The sequence below is a fragment of the Thunnus albacares genome, chromosome 22 (genome assembly GCF_914725855.1).
Source record: "Thunnus albacares chromosome 22, fThuAlb1.1, whole genome shotgun sequence".
Lineage (NCBI taxonomy): Eukaryota > Metazoa > Chordata > Actinopteri > Scombriformes > Scombridae > Thunnus > Thunnus albacares.
Window position 1 is genome coordinate 15,141,733 of NC_058127.1, and position 23,304 is coordinate 15,165,036.

The 23,304-nt window shown below is 38.1% G+C and overlaps 3 protein-coding genes across 6 annotated transcripts; 2 read left to right on the plus strand and 1 right to left on the minus strand.

The window, feature by feature from the left end:
• Window positions 1-773: 773 nt before the first annotated feature.
• LOC122974384 (butyrophilin-like protein 3) lies at window positions 774-7,054 on the minus strand. Of its 2 annotated transcripts, XR_006400373.1 has the most exons (10): window positions 5,444-7,054; window positions 5,175-5,240; window positions 4,184-4,552; window positions 3,788-4,078; window positions 3,606-3,698; window positions 3,171-3,218; window positions 3,044-3,061; window positions 2,839-2,883; window positions 1,817-2,732; window positions 930-944 (listed from the first exon to the last, which is right to left on the minus strand). XR_006400373.1 is itself a non-coding variant. In XM_044342397.1 (9 exons), the coding sequence occupies exons 1-9, from the start codon at window positions 5,445-5,447 to the stop codon at window positions 2,143-2,145; spliced, it is 1,524 nt and encodes a 507-aa protein (XP_044198332.1). In that variant the 5' UTR covers window positions 5,448-7,054; the 3' UTR covers window positions 774-2,142. The 2 variants fall into 2 exon arrangements, 1 of the variants encoding a protein (XP_044198332.1); XM_044342397.1 differs by having other exon boundaries at window positions 774-2,732.
• A 277-nt stretch (window positions 7,055-7,331) lies between these two features.
• Window positions 7,332-12,484, plus strand: mfsd8 (major facilitator superfamily domain containing 8). The gene is made up of 12 exons (XM_044341851.1): window positions 7,332-7,915; window positions 8,164-8,246; window positions 8,508-8,551; window positions 8,928-9,168; window positions 9,284-9,397; window positions 9,537-9,681; window positions 9,884-9,942; window positions 10,342-10,450; window positions 10,539-10,673; window positions 10,761-10,864; window positions 11,023-11,234; window positions 11,342-12,484. The coding sequence occupies exons 1-12, from the start codon at window positions 7,857-7,859 to the stop codon at window positions 11,546-11,548; spliced, it is 1,512 nt and encodes a 503-aa protein (XP_044197786.1). The 5' UTR covers window positions 7,332-7,856; the 3' UTR covers window positions 11,549-12,484.
• A 536-nt stretch (window positions 12,485-13,020) lies between these two features.
• Window positions 13,021-22,844, plus strand: LOC122973569 (tetratricopeptide repeat protein 31-like). 3 transcript variants are annotated; one of them, XM_044341202.1, is made up of 18 exons: window positions 13,021-13,190; window positions 13,346-13,368; window positions 14,866-14,932; window positions 15,082-15,335; window positions 15,459-15,539; window positions 15,638-15,706; window positions 15,844-16,026; window positions 16,473-16,640; window positions 16,779-16,845; window positions 16,932-17,022; window positions 17,119-17,260; window positions 17,829-17,933; window positions 18,101-18,200; window positions 18,400-18,661; window positions 19,566-19,640; window positions 19,742-19,844; window positions 20,203-20,318; window positions 22,155-22,844. In XM_044341202.1, the coding sequence occupies exons 1-18, from the start codon at window positions 13,166-13,168 to the stop codon at window positions 22,252-22,254; spliced, it is 2,031 nt and encodes a 676-aa protein (XP_044197137.1). In that variant the 5' UTR covers window positions 13,021-13,165; the 3' UTR covers window positions 22,255-22,844. The 3 variants fall into 3 exon arrangements, with proteins under 3 accessions (XP_044197137.1, XP_044197138.1, XP_044197139.1); XM_044341203.1 differs by having other exon boundaries at window positions 16,782-16,845; XM_044341204.1 differs by having other exon boundaries at window positions 14,869-14,932.
• The last annotated feature ends 460 nt before the right edge of the window (window positions 22,845-23,304 follow it).

Sequence of the window (23,304 nt, forward strand, 5' to 3'; positions counted from 1 at the left end):
CCTTCTGTTTTCCATGTTCAATGTGATGCACACAGTGGCACAAAACAGCAGAGTGAGTAATTTTCTCCTTTTAAACTGACTGTATGAGTGATTATAAGATTGAAAACACCTGTGATACTCATTAAAACACAATAGTCTGCTTGAAGTATCACTACAAATCAGTTATTTCTTACAAGTTCCAAAGGGTACCAATAATTTTGTCCGAGCTATTTTAGAATGTCTTTGTAGAATATGAATGAATTCAGTTATTTTCACAACTTTTTTGTTTTGTTCCACTGCAAACCAAACATAGACATGCATTGATATCTTCAAAATAAAATAAAATATATTTAAATTTCAACACTGTTCGGGGCGAATGGTGCATTATTTTAATAAAATGAAAGGGTACCAATAATTTCAGCCATGTCTGTACGTCATGGTGGAGAGCAGCTTCTCCTTTTCCTTTATTTCAAGGACAGTTAGGTGCATCACCCTGGTTGTAAGGGATTAGTGTAATAAAACTGACTAAGCTAAGAAAACAAACAGCTTTCTCCAATAGAGGAACATTTGCACTCAGTGTTGGGGATGCCCTTTGTTTGTTTTTAAGATCCATTGTTTGGCGTTTGGACAAGATGTACGTAAAAGTGTGATTATGAGTTCAGACAGTGAATCCTTTTTGTTAAAGATGATGTCTTTTTAAATTGTGTTTTCTTAAACTGGATTGTAAAGTGAATTTTACATTGCGGACACAGAGTGATACAAAGAAAATAGAAAAAACAAATAAATACAGGATACCATATTGATAGCTTTTATTAAAAAATGCTGACAGTCACAATAATTTCAAAGATTGTAAGACCATTTCACATTATAATATAAATGATCATTGGAGAGATCTTTAAAAATAGTATGTGAAATATGAATGGCAGTCTCTACAATCATATATCAAAGGTCATCACCAAAAAAAACTCAAATACAACACATTAGCTCTTCAAGGTACAGCTGCCTCAAACCAGACATGCACAACAGTAATCAGTTGTACCATCAGAATTTAGCTTTTGTAATTGGTGTTATTAGACTTTCTTCTAAAACTGAATTCACATGTCTGCCAGAGACATGCCATAAAACTTTTCTTTTTCAAAAAAGACAACAGGCAAACTTACAATAGGTGGAAACATTTTTAAAAAGCTACTGCGGCACTTTCAAGGTTGGTATTATATACCTGACTATTTCAGCTCACCACTGTGTTTATGCCACCTTCACAGATCCTTAGTCCACCTCGCTTCTTATGCTTAATAAGTCAGAACATCAGTACTATGTCATATGTGCAGTATATTGATGTAACGAGAAAGAAAGAAATCGAGAAAGTAAAGTCTAAATTTCACATGGTGGCAGCAAAGCTTTTTAAGAATGGAGTGTCTGTCTTCATGTAAGTGTTTTATGTTAAGTTGTGTGTTTACAGCCTGGTTACAGGGATAAAATAACACAAAGGCAAGAAAATAAATAACTAAAATGAGAACTTCCTGTCAGAACTGTTCAGTTAGGCTGTTAGAGTCTTTATCAGATCTACACATTATAATGAGTTTGTACATGAAATTCCTATGTCAGTGCATATTTACTTATAGTAGCATGGAAATGAAAAACACCTTGAGATACAAAACTCAAATAAAAAATACAAACACAGCAAAACTATATTTATGTTAATATGGAGGTTATGTATATCATCTATGTTAAAGCAATTAGCATTTAGGACCAGTGGCCATGTGGACTCTCGCTAAAACTGATTAAAATACACTTAATGGTATATTTACAACAATTAAGCTGAATTATCACATCATACAACCATGACAAAAAAAACCCATTATGACTTTCACAAAATTACCTAGTACTGCAGATTTATTATAAAATCCATGTAGAATTGGAACTGATATTTTTGAGATAGTTTCACCATTAACCCTTTAGCTTTAACATGAACTAGGCTACTCGTATTTTACAAATGTTGGGTGGACAACACCCATTTTAGTAATTTATCAAATCTCCTTGAACTGAATAAAACCATAAAGTAAAAGCAAAACTGCAAATTTTGGATCGTTTTTTCCCTTCGGCACAAGATACAAGTAAAGTGCTGAAATATAAAACAGATCTAAAGTGTTATCATCTTGCTATTTATTTTGTCTCTGGTTGTGTTGGATCTGCAGAGTTCCTCATGTCACTAAACTGATTCTCTACTGTTCTCTGCAATATCTCCATAGGTGCCTTATCACCTATACCAGGATTGAAAAAGGGAAAGACTACACCTGTGAACGAAGCTGTTAAACTGCCGATGAGACTCTTATCTTCCACATTATAAAAAGAAAGCTCTCCGCTGTCATAATTCAGAAACACACCAACCATCTGCGGCCTTGAAGTGAAAGGCAGCAATACATTTGGTTCTGTGCTAAACTGTAAGCTATCTGCTCTGTCAGGGGAAGAGGACAGGAACCAGAAACCATTAGATGCAGTTAGGGGAATGTTACACTCGTGAAGGTTGACAGTTGCATTTGTAACCCCGACCCACCAGGACTTTTTGAGGCCTACGTTTTCATTCCCTAAAGAAACCTCCCAGTAGTGCTGTCCAGAAGAGAAGCCAAGTGTTCCTTTAATAGCTGTGAGACCAGTAACCTCTGGTCCATCAGAAAACGGACCATATTCATCTCTCAGCTTACCATCCTTGATTTTAAGATATGGATTTCTTGTCTCCTCAAGTTTTACATTTACTGTTGAGAATTGAAAATGAGATGAGAATAACATTTTTAAAAAGTCAGGTTAGAGCAACATTAAAGTAAATAAGTGTGATTCTAAACAATATTAACAAGTTTTTACCATAATGCGTGATACATGTTGATAGATCTGTTGGCTGGACCACATCTATGACAAAGTAAACATAGACACATCACACTCCAGCAACTATAAGAACATGTAACTATTCCTATTAAAACTCATAACAGCAAGTAGTTTTTGTGCTTCAATGCATAGATAGTGATGTGATTTGATTATATGAACAATGACAGAGTGAGTTATTCCTTACCTTTTTGTAAGAGTTTCTCTGTGGGAACAAACAAAGTTAACCCATGAGTTCTGTTTTTATATTTTATTTTATTACACATATTAATCATGAAATACTGTGTTCCATGTGACCATGTGGTCTTTCTTACCTTCAGCTGGATCACTCCCGGACTTGTCACCCTTCCCCAAAAATAGAGCTGAAATGATAAGTTGATTAATCAACAGAAATTTAATTATAAAGTGTTTTTATAATCAATCAGTTCTTTCTTCAAGCAAAAATACCAAACATTCCTTAGTTCTAGCTTCTCAATTGTGAAGATTTGCTGCAATCTTTTCTCATATATGAGAGTGAATTTAATATATTAGGCATTAGAAAGTTGTGATTTTCACTATTTTCTGACATTTTATAGACCATTATTGATTAATTAAAAGAATAAAGTAGTTGCATGCCTACCTAAAACACCAAAGAAACAATAAAGTATTTATTTTATTTAGTGTTCATATCTATGGATACATCAATTTTGATGTATGATGATGTATGTCATTTCCCCAGGTAGACTATGCCATCTGATGAAAACATTTACCTCTCTTTTTGAAGTACAGCACTCCAAGTAAAGCTAACACAGCAATCAGAAGCAGAGTGAAGGCCACCCATCCAACTGCTGAGGATCCTGACTCTGAATAAAAAGAAAAAAATGTGTATTTTTGTAGGAAAAAAAAAAGAAAAAAGACAATGTGTTGCTCACATGCAAACAACTTTCTTTACCCTGTTTTGGAGGTTGAGGAGGGCTTTCCAGGCGCACTCTTGCCTCTTTCGCCCCTTGATCAGAGAGGCCTACTGAGCAGGAAACTTCGGAGGGGTCGGAGACAAGAATCCAGCTGTGGACTGACAGAAGACCTGAAGCATCTGTGCTGTACACCAGGCCTTTTGGGGTCAGATCCTGTTTCTGGTGCGACCAGTGCAGCTGAGGCTGTGGATGCCAGCCTTCAGACTCACAGCTCACATTCATCATGTTATCTTTCCACACGACTGAGAGGAGAGGGGTGGCTCCCGTTTCTGGGAGGAGGTAGAGGGACAGAGAAGGAAGACGAAGCTTATTTGATTTAATATTGGATAGATAATCTAGTTTTGTGTAGTTTTTTCCACTTTGATGATACTCACCAGTCACAGTGAGTGTGACACTTCCTTCGTCATAATGCTGGTCACTGCTGACATAACAATTATAATCTCCTGCGTCCTTAACTGTGACATTTAACAGCTCCAGGCTCACATCACCTGTCTTCAGCCCCCCAGATGTGGCATCCTTTAAGCCAAACGCCACTCTGCCCACGTACGAAGGTTCTTTAGACGCCACTTCCAACGTTTTTGCCTTGTAAAGCATGATTGGGGCATCAAATTGATCACCAAGGTACCAGCGTACTTCCAGACCCTCTGCATTTTGTGATGGAGTGAGCCAACATGGTAATGTCACTGTATGGCCGCCACTCACTGAGACAGGGGTCCTCACCGAAACCGCAAGGCTATCTGGAACTGTAAAACAAGCAACATTCATTTTATTAGTTAAAAGTTAATGTTTTTGTAATTTTCTGTTTTGTGACAATTAAGATCAAACCTAGGATGAAACTAATAATTATCTTCCAATTTGTTTTTGATTAATCGTTTTGGTTTATAAAACATCAACTGAGGAAAAATGCCTGTCACATTTTCGGAGTATCATTTCCATTATGACACATTCAATATGAAACATTTTTCCAATGTGAAGTCATCAAGTCTCATTTTGTCTGACTAACTGTCTGAAAGACAGATGAGGAAAAGCAGAAAATTTTCAAAATTTAGAACCTGAAACCATCAAATATTTGGCATTTTTGCTGAAAAATGACTTTATTATCAGAAGTTTCCAATCAATTTTCTGTTCAATTCCCCTCTAGTGCCTCCATCTGTTGAATACTTTAATTGTTTTGATGATCCCTCACAATAAATCATATTTTGCTCAGTTATAACATGAAGCTGCTCTTTAGTGGAAAAAAATAAGTCTGGAACAAAAAAGTAACAATAATCATATCGATGAAAAAGGTGAGAATGGAGAGTAAAACATATAAAAATAATAGATCAGGAAAGTGATACGTATAAAATAGATGTGAAGAATACTTACCAGGGACAGAACTAGACTGAAATGCACAAAGAGTCACCACAAGGCACATGTGTATCATCGGTACACCTTTAAGACAGGGGGGAATACAAATGGTGCGATTGGTTATTTGTGTTAAATGAACTGTAACATCAGGAAGTAGATAGTCTCCAAACCACACTACACCCTCCAATCGAGCTTAAAATAACACTATGCAACAACCATAATAGAAGCAGCCGAATAAAAGCTGATTTTATGACTGAAGAACCGCCAAAATTGAAATCTCGGCCTACCCATTATATCCTGCTGCAAGTCCAGGGCGAACTAGAAATATCCTTCATGCGAACTAGAGATCAAGTCCTGAAGACAGAAATGAAATGTAATTCAGGTATCGTATGTCGTCGGATGTTGCTGTTTTTAGTGTAATTTCTTCATAGACCTGTAAAAAATAAACGAGTGCGTGGGAGGCTTTCTTCTGATCGACAGATTTATTTTCACTTTCCTTTTTCCAAGTGCGCATGTATCAAACGCACTATCAGACAAGAGGTTATGGACATGGTTGAGGAGTTGAGTCAAGCCCGCCATGATTTCTTTTAAAGTCAAGTAGTAGTATGGAAGATCATTTCCACCAGGAAAAAAGGAGAAAAAGAAAAAAAAACATTAAAAAAACCCAAACATTTTTAGGAAGTACTTATTGGTACAGATTCCTCAGTGTCAATAGTGTGTTTCTTGTTGGTACGGAGTTATTAAGCAAGCGCATTGGTATCGATTGTGCACGATCAGTAATCAAATTCAAATTGTTTCAAAATGGAAATATTTTTGCTTACAGGTGATAGCCAATCCCTCCCATGGTCTGGGTTAAAATGGTTGAGTTTAGGCACAAAAACCACTTGGTTAGGGTTAGCGAAAGATCATAGTCTGGGTTAAAACAGTACAATGTGGTAAAAATGTCCCGATTAACAGCGCTAAAATGCCTGATGTGGTGGTAAAAAATGTCCAGTTAGTGGTCTACGAGAGGTCAGCAAACTGGAAAACACATTCACGTGATCAAATTCAAATATTGGTCCAGACCAACAGCCTGTGGACTATAGGCACAGAATCCCGTTCTGTGTCAATAGTCAGTAAATAATTGCACTGGTTCTGTAGCCGTAGCCGTTTTTTAATGCTCCTATTATGTCAAAATTAGTTTAGTAGTGGTCTAGTAGGCCAAATCAAAATTGTGAGATACAAAAGTCAAATTAGAAAAAGTCACATTTTTGACTCCCTATCCTATGAGTTGGACTTACTAGCCTATATCTCAAAATTTAGACTTTTTATCTAAAACGTTGACCCATAAATCCTTCTCATCACACGCTTACAAAAGAAAGTTTATGTTTATTCCTTTTATTGTAAAGTATATCTTGTCTCACTAAATTGGGATAATTCCGTTAATAAACATTTCCAGTAAATCTATTCTTAATCTACTAAACTAATATAGGCTATCTAAAACAGAGTGTTTCTCAGCTAGGATTTTAATAAAGTATTCCTGATCCTGATTTTCTCACAAAGATAATAGGTGGATGATGTTAAACACAGATGCGCCAGATGTGCTAACAGACAGAGTGTTGTTATGAAGTTTGTGAATCTCACGTGAGTGCGCTGCGTCAATGTGAATAGTAAACACCAGGATGCATCCGGATGTTAAACGATGGTAGCTACAAAATAAATGCGTAAAGTTCAGTGGTCTGGTTGACTTTAACATTGCACAAATAATATACAGAGTATAAAAAAAACTTGCTTTCTGACTGTTAACAAAACATGTTTAAAATCAGAGAGAGTCAGTATGGACTTAGGGGAATATGTATGTTAAAAAAATTTTTATGTGCATTGTTTTGTAACACTGCTGAAATAAAGACCAAATAAATTAAAATATATTTTTTTTAAGGAGCAGATATTTCTCGGCCTGTTAAATGTTCATATAACCAAAATTACAAAAGGCATTTGGTTATATTGCGAACTGCTCACTGTGAAAACAAACAAATAAATAAATATAATTAAAAAAAAAAAAAAAAAAAGAAATTCCGTTACATTTAATCCTGCTATACCTTATTTAGAAAAAAAATAACCGGAATATGCTGTTACCACTTTGCTCGACTTGACGGTGTGCTAATTATTTTTTTTCCTAGGAAGGTGAAGTTAAGACCCACCCTCCTCTGCCTCTGATTGGCTAGTATTCGTTGTCTTCGTTGGTTGGATTGGTTAGGTTTGGGCATGAGGAGTGCGATTGGTTACGGTTAGGGTAAAAATATCAAGGTAAGCCAATCAAAGGCAGAGTAGGGCAGGTCATTACTTCGCCATCCTAGGAATAATATTTCGCTGACGCTGGTCACGTCTAGAGCTGTCTTTGGTCTCATAGTCCAATTTTGTAAGTTTTTGTGTGGCGTACTGTCGTATATGGACTTCACCGTCGGCTGGAAACAACTCAACTTAACATTATGTGTGGTATTAGTTAGGTTGACGTCTATATAAGAAAGCGCAATGTTAGTTTAAGCTGCTGTCGTTAGCTGATACTCTTGCTAGCTTTCCATAGCCTCTCGGAAGACTTGTAACGTCAAGTCTAGCTAGTTCATTGACCCAGCTAGATGGCAACTTAACAACAAAACTCTACATCTCCAGCGTCTACGAGACCGTCATATTTTTGCTGGGTTGCTGTTTTTAGCAAAAAAAATGCCTCAACTTGTGGACTCTGACGATACCACTCCATTGCTCAGGGATGATGCAAGCAGGTGAGTGCAGAGTTCATAGCCGTTGACTTTACAAATTAGCCAGGTGAGGTAAACATTCAACAGGGAGATTTACAAGTACAATGCTTACCAAACAGGTTTGGGAGAGGCTGCACCAGCCCTGCACTGTATCTGAACCATTCATTATGCAAACTGTTTGGGTTCACATTTGTTTACTGTCTTTTTCTCAGTCTGTCATGTTTATCAGCCCACATCAATAACCTATAACACCTTCTCTTCCCTGTGTGCAGTGATGACTCTCAGGATGAAGATTACAAGAGTCGGTGGAGGTCTATCCGAGTCATGTACTTCACTATGTTCCTCAGCAGTGTGGGTGAGGATGCCTATTTGTTACAGTGAATTTAGACTTCATTAGAGTCTCAAGATGTTAATAAGACACACACTAAAACCCAGCAGATATGAGACTTATGCGCACCTTTAATGCACACTTTTTATTGCCTGTGTTCAACCTCATAAGCCCAGCAACTGATACAGTAGTAGCTTTTCTAAGCATTTTTTTCCAGTAAACATTGTCAATGTGTACATGGTGTACCGTATCAGTCACCAATCATCTATGGTTTATTTGCCCCTTTAGGTTTCACTATTGTCATCACATCACTGTGGCCCTATTTGCAAAAGGTATGTACGACTTACCATTTTCTTGGTTTAGAGATGTTGGCTGTTTCTGCAGTTGTCATTAATACAAATAGTTACAAGTGTAACAAGTGTTTTTGGCATTCAAAGGGAGTGAAAGAAGCATCAAAGAAGAAGAACCTGGGTTTGGATTTGCAGAAGTGTTGCCCTAGACTCTGAATAGTAGTGCACAGCATATTCTGGTTATCTGTCAAATGTCAAATGAAACTGCATGTAGCAATAATTGGGCTCCAAACCTTCTTCAACTGTCTCATATGTTTGTGTTGTAGCCTTTTTATCATAATGTCATATGAAGTTAACTACAGGGTCTTCTGGATCTTCTTTCAAACCTTGCTTTCTTTTGGGACTGTCTGTCTTGTAGATTGATGATAGCGCCAATGCCAGCTTCCTGGGCTGGGTAGTGGCAGCCTACAGCCTCGGTCAGATGGTGGCATCACCCATTTTTGGTCTGTGGTCCAATTATCGGCCACGCAGGGAGCCACTGGTGTGCTCCATTTTCATCAACCTGTCGGCTAACATCTACTACGCCTATGCATACCTGCCCAAGACCAATAATAAGTTCCACATGCTCATGTCCAGAGCCTTCGTGGGCTTCGGAGCAGGTACTGTGTGCTCGCCTTATTTGCTCTTCAGTTGTTCATGTGGCTTGTTGTAACATATGATGTTGTGGTTAGTGACACACATCTCCTAAGATTAAATCTGTTCTTGTCATGGCAGGTAATGTTGCTGTGGTGCGGTCGTATGTAGCTGGAGCTACATCACTGAAGGAGAGGACCAATGCCATGGCAAATATGAGTGCCTGTCAAGCCCTGGGTTTCATCCTAGGACCAGGTAAAGATGACTGTATTGTTCCCATTATGTAAAGCTTACTGAGCTCCCAGTCAAAGAAAAAAGGTCAGTGTGCAGTAAAGAGAGCAATGCTGCAAGTGTCTTTAATTTCTGACATTTGCATATCTTTGTATATGGTCAGCTCTGCAGGCAGGCCTGTCATTCGTCGGTGAGCATGGTGTCACAGTGAAGATCATCGACCTGCAGCTCAACATGTACACTGCCCCGGCTTTACTGGCTGCATTCTTTGGCCTCATCAACATCCTGTTGGTTCTCTTGGTGCTGAGGTGAGGCTTTCCCTTCATATTTTTATTTTTCATTTTGTAGAATTTTGAATTCCAATACATCAAATCCAGATTGCCTGACTGTGTATTTCAAAAAGCCAATAATAGAGTGGACCATGGTCAAAATGATCTTTTTAATGTCAACACTGATATAAATTGGGAGATCTTAATTGGCTAAGCTGTCTGTCTTGATTTTCACTAACAGAGAGCACCGTGTTGACGACCATGGAAGACAAATTCGAGCCATCAACTACACATCAGAAGGTATTTACAGCCCTACTTGATATTTCTGTTTTTTTTTTATCCCACACCCAATCCTGGTATAGTCTTTTCCAACATGAATGACAAATGAAGCAGAGCTTAAAATAAAATTTTTTTAGCATCATTTTTATTTAGTTTATCAAAACAGGTAGTGACGAACTGTACAAACAAACTAGGAGTCAACTCTAGAGACCCATATTGGTTATCTACTGAGGAAACCAAAAAATGGTTTAGGCTCAGAAATGGACATTGAACAGTGTCTGCACTGTAGTACTAATGTCTTTAGAGACGTATGGAATTAAGATATTAAAGTAAATTTGCAGTATTTGCAGTGCTTGTTGCAGGATATTGGTTAAGTGTTTCTCAGTTGAAGCCTTTGTTCTCCTCTTACCTCTCTTGCAGACAGTGCTGACATTAATGAAGAAACTGAAGAAACCATCGACCAAGTAGCGGTCGTGACTTCCAATGTCCTCTTCTTCATCATCATGTTCATCTTTGCCGTCTTTGAGACGTATGTATTTAATTACTGTATTGATGCAGGCAGGTTAGAATACATTTTTATCATTACTTTACATCTTTGTATGTTTGTCATTTTTCAGGATTGCCACTCCTTTGTCCATGGACATGTTCGCCTGGACGAGGAGGGAAGCTGTGTTGTACAATGGCATCATCATTTGCTGCATTGGATTTGAATCCATCCTGGTGTTTCTGGTTGTAAAAGTGGCCTCTCAAAGGTACCTACATGCACATTTGGGTTACATATAAAACGTGTTTCAACTTCTGTATTTGGTTCATCAGGAGGAATGGTTTCTTCCCACTAGGGTCGGGGATCGTCCTGTGTTGCTTGTAGGCTTGGCCATCATATTCTGTGGCTTCTTTATTCTTCTTCCCTGGGGAAACCATTACCCCAAAATCCAGTGGGCAGGTATGGATTGTTTCAATTGCACAGACTGGTCCATTATCCTGTGTTGATGTGATACAGATTGAATGTCAGTGTGGTTCTTTCAGCTCTTTTTGATTGAAACAAGTGTGTTGCAGCATCTAGAATACTATTAAATGCACTCTTTTCTTTTTAAAACGCAGACCTCAAAAACAACACGTTGGTCAGTCAAATAGCCTCCAACAGCTCTTTGGAGCCAACAGGCTGTCCCTCTGAACAGACATGGTGTCAGTATACTCCTGCCATCAACCTGGCCCAGTACATCACCTCTGACATCCTCATCGGGGTGGGATACCCAGCCTGCAACGTGATGTCCTACACACTGTATTCCAAAATCCTTGGACCCAAGCCTCAGGTAAGAAGACTGAAAAGCCTTCCTCATGAGGGAAGATCTTATTTAAACATAACAAAATTAAATAAATGCCAGTGTTTTGGAGCGCTGAATATGTTGTTTCTCTGCAGGGCGTGTACATGGGATGGCTGACAGCCTCGGGCAGCGGGGCGCGGACACTAGGCCCAGTGTTTGTTTCACAGGTGTATACCCTCGTAGGACCTCGTTGGGCCTTCAGCCTCATCTGTGGTATGGTGGTAGGGGCCATCATCCTCCTCAGCTCCGTTTACCACAGATTCATCGCCTTTTCTGTACGTCATGGAAGGACTGTAGAGTGAAAAGTGAAGACACCCTCCCGCTGAAGGGACTGATGCCAGCTCTCCCAGTTTCTATTTTCAAAAGACTTTTAGCCAACATCTGGCTACAGTGAAGACTTTTTGTTCCTGTTACTTAAGAATGTGGTAACTGACAAACAATGCCTTGGACAGTTTGTGACTCAGGGTTGACCTTTAAACTCTCAAGCGAATGATGAGGCCAGGTTATTTCCAATGACTTGACCAAATATGGCTGCTTCGCGAGTTAAAAGGGAGCTACTGCTTGCACTGAAGCTACACTTAAGACTCACTTAACGTGAAAGAAGCCATGTGATGCACATCCATTGCCTTGTATGAGGTGGATTAATAATATCGAGACCAGATTGACGTTTTTAATCAAAGAGTTACTAAACTGTTGTTACTGAAATATTGTAACTTTTAGCACGTTTTATTTAATTTCATCGTTGGTTTTAAAGATAAATTACATACACAGACTACTTTGGAAATCCTAACTTTGGAATTCACAAGCACATGGACTCTGGGAGCAACCATGACAATTAATGCTACTTGAAAATATACGCTATCAAATTGTTTGATATTTTGTTTTTACAGACAGAAAATATCATGACCACTGAATAATGTTTGATTAATTAAATATGGCATTCCCTATACTGTATTGAACACCTTTGAAGTTACTATTTTACTGTTTAAATTGAGCTCATGAGAAATTTCGGTTTTAATGTACATTGATTGTCATTCAAGAAACTCTGGAGAGATGAGCCAACTTTATAGGGGCTATAAAGGAAACATTTGCACATTCAACTATTTTCCTCTCCGGTAACGGCTGTACTTTGTTTAAAACTACAGGTTTTTGTTTACCTGAAATATTTCAATAAGTGATGTGTGAATGTGTCTGTGTGCTACTGATTAACTGAGTGATGCATTAAAGAATTAACACGATCTTAGTTTCTCAGTGTCACTGTTCTCAGTTTAAATTTATTCAGGATTATTAATAAAGCAGTAGATGATAATGCTTTTCCATCACCACTTATATGTAGGGTACAAGGTAATATATTAGATTAAAAAAAATAATTTATCCTCAGAGGGGAAAGTAGGCTATAGGCTATAGTAGGCTGTAGAGAAAAGAATATAAAGAAATATAGATATATAGGTATGAGTATACATAAGAAATAGATCCATAAAAACACTGGATGGAGTGAACATAAAAGTGTACATCTGTACACACATTGCAAATACATTTTCTTTGTGTTATGTGTTCTATGTTATTAATACAGTAGCACTTTGAGTTTCACAATGAATCAAAAGTGTGGTACAAATTTAATGTATTATTATTATTATTATCGTTGTTGTTGTTGTTATCATTATTATTATTACTGGTAGTAATAGTAATAGTAGTATGTGTCCAGTAGGGGGCAGTAAGAGAGCTTTGGCACAGGAGCGCGCATGCGTGCAATAAATCCCAAGTTGCGTCCGGGTTCACGCGAGGTAGCGCGATTTATTGAGAGCGCGCAGGCAACACGCACGCAGCAGCACTTAGAAGATGGTAACTTTAGCGTTTAGTTTGTAATTAACTCGAATTTAAGAGTATATGAAGCGGTGGAGAGGCACGTATTACTAAACATGGAGTTATTTGGAGACGACACAGGTAAGAAAATGCCTCTTTTTTTTGCCTCTTATAAGAAGTTCGTGGCGAGTTTAGCAAACAAGCTAGCGTCGCTCGTAACTTTGTAGTTGGAGATATTGCTAAAATCGTTCCGTCAAGTTTTATTTGACGTTTTCTTTGTTTTCTTCTTTTTTCAGAGTATACAGATATCCAAATGGTTGTAAGTATACCTCTTAAAATTATCCTCTTTCGTGTGTGTGTGTGCGCGGAAAAATTGAGACGTGGGAAGCGCCCGCGTTTGCTCTTGGCGTTAATGTAAATTTAGCTGACATGATATGATATGCCCTCAAAGTAGCAGCAGCCTTACAAACTTGTAAGTTTGTAAAGGATTCATCAGATTAAACTTTGATCACTATGTTTGCTGAGTAATGCCCGTTTGAAGACACTTTAAACGGGGCACGTAGTCACTTCCTGCGTATGTTCTGTGTTGGCGTTGCTACTTTTCCTATAAAACACTGATTCACTTTACATTTTTACCACGCAAGAGGCGAGTTATCTTCATAACGCCACAAAATGACTGACACTCGCATGAGTTTGAAAGTACTGATGTAGATATTGGACCTAGCGCAATGATAAAAAGTCAGTTGGCTCCCTGTGTTCAAGATACTGTTGGTATTTTTTGTAAAATGAGAAAAGTTCCATCATCGGACATTTCTGCTAACTGCATGTAAAGATTTGAAACACACCCTCCACTATCAGGTGAATAAAGTTAATAGATATAGGTAGCCTATATTGAATTTTCATTACAGGCAAATAGTTTTGTTTACATTCAGCGTTTAACATTTGCAAAGCCCAGTTTTCTAGGTTGAATCCTGCATTGTTTACATTGGCTGTTGCCATCTTTACTTGGGATATTGGGACCTTTTTTGCAGCTGCAAACCTTTGTTATCTGTACAGTTTGCTTGTGGCTTGCGTGTTTGTCTCCAATCACTCCTGGAAGATCGCCAGATACAAGCGACATACTGCAGGAACTTGCTTATTAAAACATTAGTCAACAGTGCCAAGTAAAATCGAAACTCAAGACCATAAAATCTTGCACGTCATTACACATCTCTGTAAAGTTCAAATCGTGTAACCTGGAAAATAAACTCGATACCGCTGTAACTTATTTCCTTGTGCTGTAATACAAAAAAAAGATTAGCACGACTTTGTTGACATGATCAGTTGGTTCACTTCCTGTCATCTTGTAGCTTTGTTTTTCCACATTACAGTTGCTGGCATAGTTAATGACTCATCTACTGCAAGCTACTTCTCTTTGTTGTTCTTCTTAAATATAGAAAATTTCCCCAAATTAGGTGCAATCTCCACAGTTGTTGACTTCATGTGTGTTTACTGTTGTGCCAGTGCAAGGAAAGGAACTTGACTCCTGTTGTTGACTTTATGAGTCAGACTGTCTTCTTGGGTAAAGGAAAGTGAAACTCAAATGCAGTGCTTCAATAAACTGGCTGCAATTCGAAGTTGCGGTCAGTACTGGAACTGACACACAGCTTTAGACAGCTGTTGGGAATACGCCAACCTTTTTTTTTTTTTTTGTTGAGAGTATAGTGGGGCCTAAATAAGGAGAGTACAAGTTTCAAGGCTGAAGCTGCTGAGCTAATCTGAGGGTTGTACACAGCTATGTGGACTTGACATCCATTTATCTCTCTCTCCTCTCTAGCAGAGGGTTGTGGATATGTTTGAGAGACGTCCTCGTATGCAAAGGATAGTAAGATTTGGCCTTCTTGGTAAGAAAATATCACACTACGCACGTCTGTTTTCAGTGTTTTTACTTGTGCAGTTGCATTCAAGTTAAATGTAAAACTTTAGACATTTATGCAGGAATTCAGTTCATGAAATGTGTTGCGTCAAAACTAAACTTTCTTTTTCCTGACAGGTATGGAATATGATGAAGATGATCTAGATGTTACAGGTGATGATGATGATGATGATGATTATGAACTTGAGAATTGGGTACGTCATCATCATCATCGTCATCAAAACAATTTCCGATACCCGGTGGGAGGATTAGGTGGGAACCATACAAGACTCGGCTCTGCTTTTCAGCCTCCACTTCATTTCTACACTCCAACCTATGAGCGTCATCATCACCCGCCCTCCCACCTTGTAAAAGTTCAGGCAAAAGAGAGTGTAAGTTCACCTCTGTTACTCCTATCATGTCGAGTCAAGTGACTTCATTAGTGATTGTGCACAGTTCAAATGATTGAAAGCCTAGTAATGTTAGTTTTGCGACTCCTGTCCATTTTTTTTTAGGATACTGAAAGAAAAGCCAGATTATTACAAGAGGCGAAAAAAAGCAAAGAAAAGACTGAGAAGAAGCGGCTTAAGAAACAGGTAAAAAATCTCTTGTATTCCTTAGAGATGTGTCCAGAAGTGGGCTTCACAGTGACTGGGTGAAGTTAAATTTCATTGTGTGTATTGTTGTGCAACAGAAACAGAAGGAAAGAAGACGTCTCGAGAGATTGGAGAAGGAAAAACAGAACCCTGTGAAAAATGTAGAGGTAAGGATCATTTGTGTACAACTTTTTTTTTTTTTTTTGAAAGTTTGGCAAGTGAGTCTCCAACTAAAATTCATCAAGCTTCATACTCATGTTTTGACATATTTGTTTTTCTGTTTGTTTGTTGTTGTTTTTTACAGGGAACAGATGATCCACAACAATCTAAAGCAGACGAGAGTAAACCAGTTAATGCTAAATCTAAAGACGGCATCAATACCAGTGTTCAAGAGTCGGCTTCAGCTAAAGATACAGAGAGCAGTGATAGTAGTGAAGACGAATCCAGTGAGAAAGATAGCGACAAGGAGGACTCAGGAGACTCTGAGGTAACAACTGCTCATATTATTAAGCTTATGCTCCCATCAGTTAAACATTAAGCAAAAGGTTTACGTTAAAAATAACTGCATTGATCTGTCATTTGACCCGGTTATGAGTTGGATAATGGTATCATTGTGATGCACTTGTCTACTTAAAATGAAAAAGATTTTAAATCAAATCGTAATTTCCATAATCATAGCATGACATTACAAAAATAAAGCAAAACTTCATTCAAATCTTTGTCCAAGCTGATTTTGTGAATATTCTTCTAAAGGATGTGCATAAAATAATAAAAACCCCAAATTAGATTTTACTATTTTTTATTGAACTTGGCTGACATATTGAATCTAATCACTTTTGACATTGTTACTTACAAAGGTTAGGCAACTAAGTGCGTCTCTCCTAATCGTCTTTCTAATTGTCTCTCCTAAATTATCTTTTTTTTTTTTTTAAGGAACTGGATATGACAAGTACTTTTGTGAGTAAAGCTGCTCTTATAGCCAGACGTAAATTGGAACAGAAGTCCCGGCCTGAGAGGAGGGAGAAAAAGAAGATCCAAGTTAAAGAAGAAACTAAAAAAGTTCCTGAAAAACCAAATAAAGACCAGGATGTTGACAAGAAGGTGAGGCCTTGCATTTTCCTACTAAAAAAGTGGATATTGATTATTGTTTTAATAACCAAGTTTGACCATAATACAGTAACAGTTATTTGTGCTTTTAACATAAGGTTGTTCATCTAATTTTTCTCTTTATTTTCTCAGCAGGACTCTGCCACACCTAGCAGCCCCACGTTTGAAGATAATGTAAAAATGAGTACAGATCTTGGAGGTTAGTTGTTTAACCATCTCATGAACAATATTTCTGTCAGTTGGGTTGATCATTTTCACTAAAGTTCCTCCTTTTTTTTCCTGCAGTTATTGGAAATCAGTTTGCAAGTGCAGGAGATTATAATATGGCTGTGATGTATTTCACGGATGCAATTAGGTACAACCCTACAGAGTTTAAGTGAGTCCTTTTTACTTCTAAGCAAATTTTCTGATTGTGTTTACACCATCTGCTTGATTTTTATGCAACACTTTTTAACTGTCTTTTCTGTCGCAGGTTGTTTGGCAATCGTTCCTTCTGTTTTGAAAAGATGCAAGAATATGAGAAGGCTCTGACTGATGCGGAGCTATCTCTCAGCATGGTTCCAGGCTGGGTTAAAGGCCTGTATAGGAAGGGCAGAGCGCTGGCTGGTCTAAAGGTAAATGATCTCCCATGAAAAAATGCACCACCCGTATGTGCCTTTTTTATTTTCATTTACTCAATGATCATATGCAAGTTCTTTTTTGTAGCAAAAATTATGCCCATGAGCTTCTGTTATGTGTTGACCTTTCTCCTGTACTTTGAACTACGACCCATAAAAATTGTGTATCAAAGTGTGAATTTTGTGTACCGTGACATCCTTAAATATGACCTGCCGTTCACCAGTTTTACATTAAAAAAAAAAAGTAACTTTCCTGAGTCAAAGACTTTTTCATTAGTGTTTATATTGTTTTTTTTTTCTCCCTCAGCAATTCAGGTTGGAATGACTTTGTCACGTCACTTTGGCCTTGTTGCAACAGCACTGAATGAATTCCAAGTGTCATTGAGTTGCCCGGCCTCCTGTTATTTACTCAGACTTGTTTTGACTGGCTGTTGCCGTAAACATTTATAAACAGGACTGATTAGTCCAGCAGGATGGCAGCCAGTGAACCTGAACTTTGATTTAGCCCTGAATTTGCGTGTCGGGAAAGCTTATCTTTTTTTTCTCTCTCTCTCTCTTCCTGTAGAGGTATGAAGAGGCTTGTCAGGCCTTCAGGGAGGTTCTCAAGCTGGACAGTGCCTACACAGAAGCTGCCCAGGAACTGATGAGAGTACAGATAATACAACTAATGGTGTGTATCAATAACATATCATTGTGTGTAATCCCAGTACTTACTTTTATTAAAACACATCACATAAGAAAAAGTGATGCATGAAAATCAAACACCAACATGGCGAGCTGATGGTGATCATTCATTGAAGGTCTTTTTTGAACTGGAAGTCTCGTGTTTTGTTTCAGGAGTATGGTTTCAGTCGGGAGCAGAGCTCAAATGCTTTAATTATTCACGGAACAGTAAATAAAGCGCTGGAGGTGTTGTCCAAATTAAACCAACAACCAGGTGAGTATCTCATCTGATTTTACTATCAGATTATATTCAAATGCTGCTGTAGCCTGTCTGTGTAGAGTACATTTCCTAAACTCATGTCATAGCTTCAATTGAGACATCACACTGCTAGTGATAAGCCTAAATGTCATTGGTTACTTACAGGTTGTGTTTGTCTGTTTAATCGTCTAATTTAAACTGTCTTTGTGTTTAGGAGCCGTTCAAAATGGCACTCATCCACTGGTCCAAGTAGCGAATGTCACCGGAACCTCTCCAGTCCTTTCAGCCAACACAAACCCCGCTCCTGCTCATCATCATCATCATCCTCCTCGTCCTCAGTCCCAGGAGGCACCAAAAACACCACTGAAGAATAAACCTTTAGGCCCAGTCCAAAATATGTCGAATGTCCCAAGTGAGCCAAAGCCCGTTACCAATCAGGCCACGAAGACCAACAGTGAAGACAAACGACCACCACCGTGAGTATAGATCCGGTTACATGACCCCGTTTGAAAGGTCAATAGTTTATTTAAAAATAACTTTAAAAAATGCTTTACACAACATTTTGGCAATTCTAACAAACTGCTATAAGTACATGCTAACGTACACTTCATACTAATAGCTGAAGAGTGTGATCCTTTGGAGTTGTGTTTTGATGGTGACAAAATGTTGTTTTGTTGAAAACATTCAAGCCATTAAGTTGAAACCTCTGAACATTTCAAAGCCTTAAATTATTTTAAAATAACTATAAATTATTCTGAGGTTACATTTGGTCATAAGTTCATGAAAAAGCTGCTGAGATCTGCTCTGTGCACACACTGCACTCCTGCTAACCATACCCTTAAAAATCACCAGTCTCCGTGGCTAGCTCGATTATCCGTGCACAGTGAAATCAGTGTAATTTGGCGAAGCTAGTCACGGGTTATTTACCATTTAAGTGACAGTTATTTGCTTTTTCAATGAACGTGATGACTTTGTGATGCATCAATAGTCTGTTATGTAGAAATCAGTGCAGATCCAGCTCTCCGTGACACCGATGTGGCACTTAATAATGCTTTTGGTTAATTGGATGATACTCAATCAGTTCTCATATTGGACAAGCTTAATGAAGTGCTCCACTTACAGTTTACTTATGGTTATTGGTTTCCTTTCTGGAAAATTGGTATTGCTGCACCTTTTTAATTAAACAGTAAATTCAAAGAGAGCAGAAAATCATTAGATGCTTTGATGCAGTTCAAACTGGCTTATGAATGATGGCGTGCTGATGTTCAAGATGGTTTCCTCTCAAAATTACATCAGAATCTCAACATAGATTTTGTTGCATGTCAACACTTTTTATTAAAGAGAAATCTTTAAATATCCCTGATATTTTTCTTTCAACAGAGAACTGTTTCCAGTTTGGGTGGGAAACTTGTTTTACCCCGTGACTGAGTCCTTGATAACCAACGTGTTTAACAAGTAAGACAACAGTAGTTCAGTGAGAAATGGACAACAACAAATTATTTAAAATCAACTCGTGTGATGAAATCGTTTCCCTATCGTATCGTCCTTCTCCGCAGGGTTGGAGCCGTCTATAGTACGAAGCTTCTGACCTCCAAACGATGTGCCTTCGTAAACTTTACAAAACAAGAGTGTTGTGATGAAGCAATCAGACGTTTTAATGTAAGTGGACTTAATGTTTACAATGTGACCAACAGACTGCTTTTGCTCACTTCAGTTGCACTTCTTGTAAACTGCTCGTTATCATCTGATAGGACGTCCTGTGTGGTTGTTCACTCTTAAAAACCGGATCTTTATAAATTTGCTTCCCACAGTCTTTACAACAGCCTGCTTTAAGTTTAATCTAAATCTTTAGATGAGATAATAATTAACGATAAAGCTAGTTAGAGTCAGAGCTTTCTTTAAATCTTATATATTGTAGTTATGTTCTGACATCTAGCGACTTTTCGAGCAGGCTTTAGCTACTTTCCACTGAAAATAGTTGGTAACGCTGTCTGTGATCATTTGTTCATTTCTTCAGGGCTTTGAGCTGATGGGCACCAAGATAGCTGTGAGATACCCAGATAGGATTCCTCAAGGCATGGGCATTTCAAAATCTGCCCTCAAAGCTGAAGACCTGCAAGATGAGAATTTGCGGTGAGTGATTTGTACCCAACCTTTATTTTAAAGGAACTGTTTAACATTTTGGGAAATATGCTTAGACGCTTTCTTATCAAATTAGGTAATGTGTGTAATAAGTATGGAGCAGTAGGCTTAGCTTACCTTAACAGAAAGACTGGAGCAGCTAGCGCTGGGCCGTCGACTCAGCATGTCTGTGCAGCGTCTCCACTGGTTGTCTGGAAACCTCACTGTGATGACAAGACTCAGGAAATCACTGCACCCTGCTGTTTGTTTAGAAATGGTTGCGGCGCAGAATGCCTTGAAAATCAACACAGAGATTCTGGTTAATTAATTTGGGAGTTTTAGAGTTGTTGGTGTATTTCTGAGCGTTAGACAGAGCCAGACCAACAGTTGCCTCCTGACTCCAACTCACCACACACACACAAAACTGGAAATCTTCTCATCTAACTCTCAATAAGTAAGCAAATTAGCATATTTCCCAAGATGTTGAACCATTCCTTTTAAATCATCATGGGTTAGTTTGCATCAGATAATCAAAGTAGTAAGTGTAACCCATGCTACTTCAAGTATTGTGTGCGTATCTAAAGTCTGATATATCTTATTCCTCTGTGCTGTAGACCTCCGTTGTTGAGACACACTGTTGCACTGGGTGACATGTTCATTGCTCTGAAGGCCATGGCTACCGTAGTTTGTTCACAGATGGCTCCAAAGACTAATAATGATAAGATAGTAACTGTCAGGAGAGAGGTTACTGGTACAGCAGATGTCATTGACCGTGAGCGGGAATGCGGTTCTGTTTACAAAGCTTCACTAGCTACACATCACAACCTCTTGACTTTGTACTACACTGTAAATTTCTTAGAGCTTCAGCACAAAGTCAAGAGGTTGTGATATGTAGCTGGTGAAGCTGTGTAAACAGAATTGCATTCCCGCACATGTTCAATGACGTCTTCTGTACAAGTAACCTCTCTCCTGACGGTTACTATCTTATCATTAATCATCTTTGGAGCCGTTTCTGAACAAGCTACGGTAGCCATGGCCTTCAGGGCGAATGAACATGTCACCCAGTGCAACAGTGTGGCTCACTGATGTGTTTTTAATAGTTTTTGGACAACAACAGAGGAATAAGATATCAGGCTTTGGACACACACACACACACAGACACACAATACATATAAGTAGGATGAGTTCATTGTTGGTTTGGTTCTGCACATGAGATTTGTCGATGACAAGAAAAATATAGAAAATCGTCAGCTTTATCCTTTATAAGTGATAAGTTCAAAATTTTCAAGTCCATCTTAAAATAACAGTCAGGCGTCCACATGAACGTTGGTTTTCCTTGATGTAATCATTCCTCCTGTTCATACTGACCTTTTAGAAGATCCCTTTATAATGTGTCCTCATTGTAAGTGATGAGGGACAAAATCCACAGTCCTTATTTTCTGCAAAAATGCATTTAAAAGTTTATCTGATGCTAATATGAAGCCTCAGTCATCCAGATTAGTCAAATAAAGTGGATATCTACCAACACTTCCTCTTTGTGCTTCCTCAGACGGTGTTTCCTGGCTAAGTATAGTATTAAAAAAGGGAAATTGGTACTAAAACAGCTGAAGCTTCATATTGGCTTCAGATAAACCTTTAAATGCATTTTGTTCCTGATCACTTACATTGAAAGCGCATTAGGAAGAGATCCTGTAATATAAGAGATTCTGTATGTCGAAAAATTGTGCACCTGTCCTGTTAAAGATTAACAACTAACTCTTTAAAATAGTTTGTAGTTTCGCTGTTTTTCCATATTAATATAAAATATTGGCATCTTACATTGAACACTGTCTAATTCTGTGATTACAGGCAGAAAGAGTACGATGACGGGAGGAATGCAGGTGGAAGCCGGAGACCTATTCGCCCTTACAGACACGCCCCCGACCACAGAGGCCCCCAGAAGTACTGAAAGGAAACCAGATGCCTTTAAGCTGCTGGTCTGACTGTCCTTATTAATAAAAGCAGATCCCTTAAATGGTGTTGCATCCTCTTGAAGTAATATCAGTTTTTTGTTGTTGTTTTTTTTTTTTTAAATGGACCACAGAAACCAATGCTTATTTGGCAGCAAATTTTAAGCAGGAATGTAAGTATTAGTCACTGAAAAGTGATTTAAAGAAGTCTTTTATCTGTTTCTGACCAAAAGCAAACAAATGTGGTTTAAATATTTTTCACTATTTTTCAAGTATTATTGATGGCCAATATTACAGGTTGTTGTTTTAACAATTATGTGTATGCCAATATGCAAACATTTTTTTGTTTACAGTTGATATGCACACTTGGGTGCAAGAGTCCTTATATCCTTTTATAAAATTCACATTATTGTTATGTACTTAATTACTGTCTAATGGCTCATTCAGCTGTTTTGTCTCAAACAATACAATACAGTACTATCAAACATTAATACTGAGGTGATATATCCTGTTATTATATGGAGATGGCCTCGTTTATAATGGAGTTTATGTTCTGAAATCAAGAATTAAAGACTCTTTCATATTCTGAGTGGCTGTCTCATAATGTACGCACAACTGCATTAAACTACTCCGGGTGTCCAGGATGTTGCGTTCAAGTACACTGCACACAAGAGAGGAACATCTGATGATAATTAACCAACCAGCTCCCATGTAGGGATACCAGGTTTACTGTGTAGTAATATGTTCCATGCAAGCACCTTATAAATTCAATTAAAACATGTTAAAACTAGATTTTGACACACACTTCAAGTCAGTGTTAGATCAGGTAATAATGCACCTTGAGGTTAATTAATACCAAAGTGGTCAATACATTTCCAATAAATCATAACCGACTGACGTTCAGTGGGGGGCAGGGGAATCCAACTTTGTGTTTTCCAAATGTAACATTGAAGTATATCTGCCAATAGATGGCAGCACAAGCTAAACGTTGCACAACAGTGGATGATGGAAACTGTTCTTACAGTACAAGTTACTTATAGATTGTGTGG

Bases quoted from the DNA above. Each gene is read 5' to 3' on its own strand.
- LOC122974384 (XM_044342397.1), bottom strand. The intron at 4,079-4,183 runs GTGAGTATCATC...ACCTCCTCCCAG, and splicing joins TGTCACACTCACTGTGACTG to AAACGGGAGCCACCCCTCTC. The intron at 3,219-3,605 runs GTAAATGTTTTC...TTATCATTTCAG, and splicing joins GCTGTACTTCAAAAAGAGAG to CTCTATTTTTGGGGAAGGGT.
- mfsd8 (XM_044341851.1), top strand. From the start codon at position 7,857: ATGCCTCAACTTGTGGACTCTGACGATACCACTCCATTGCTCAGGGAT. The intron at 9,169-9,283 runs GTACTGTGTGCT...TTGTCATGGCAG, and splicing joins CTTCGTGGGCTTCGGAGCAG to GTAATGTTGCTGTGGTGCGG. The intron at 9,398-9,536 runs GTAAAGATGACT...GTATATGGTCAG, and splicing joins GGGTTTCATCCTAGGACCAG to CTCTGCAGGCAGGCCTGTCA.
- LOC122973569 (XM_044341202.1), top strand. From the start codon at position 13,166: ATGGAGTTATTTGGAGACGACACAG. The intron at 17,261-17,828 runs GTAAATGATCTC...CTCTTCCTGTAG, and splicing joins GAGCGCTGGCTGGTCTAAAG to AGGTATGAAGAGGCTTGTCA. The intron at 18,201-18,399 runs GTGAGTATCTCA...CTTTGTGTTTAG, and splicing joins CAAATTAAACCAACAACCAG to GAGCCGTTCAAAATGGCACT.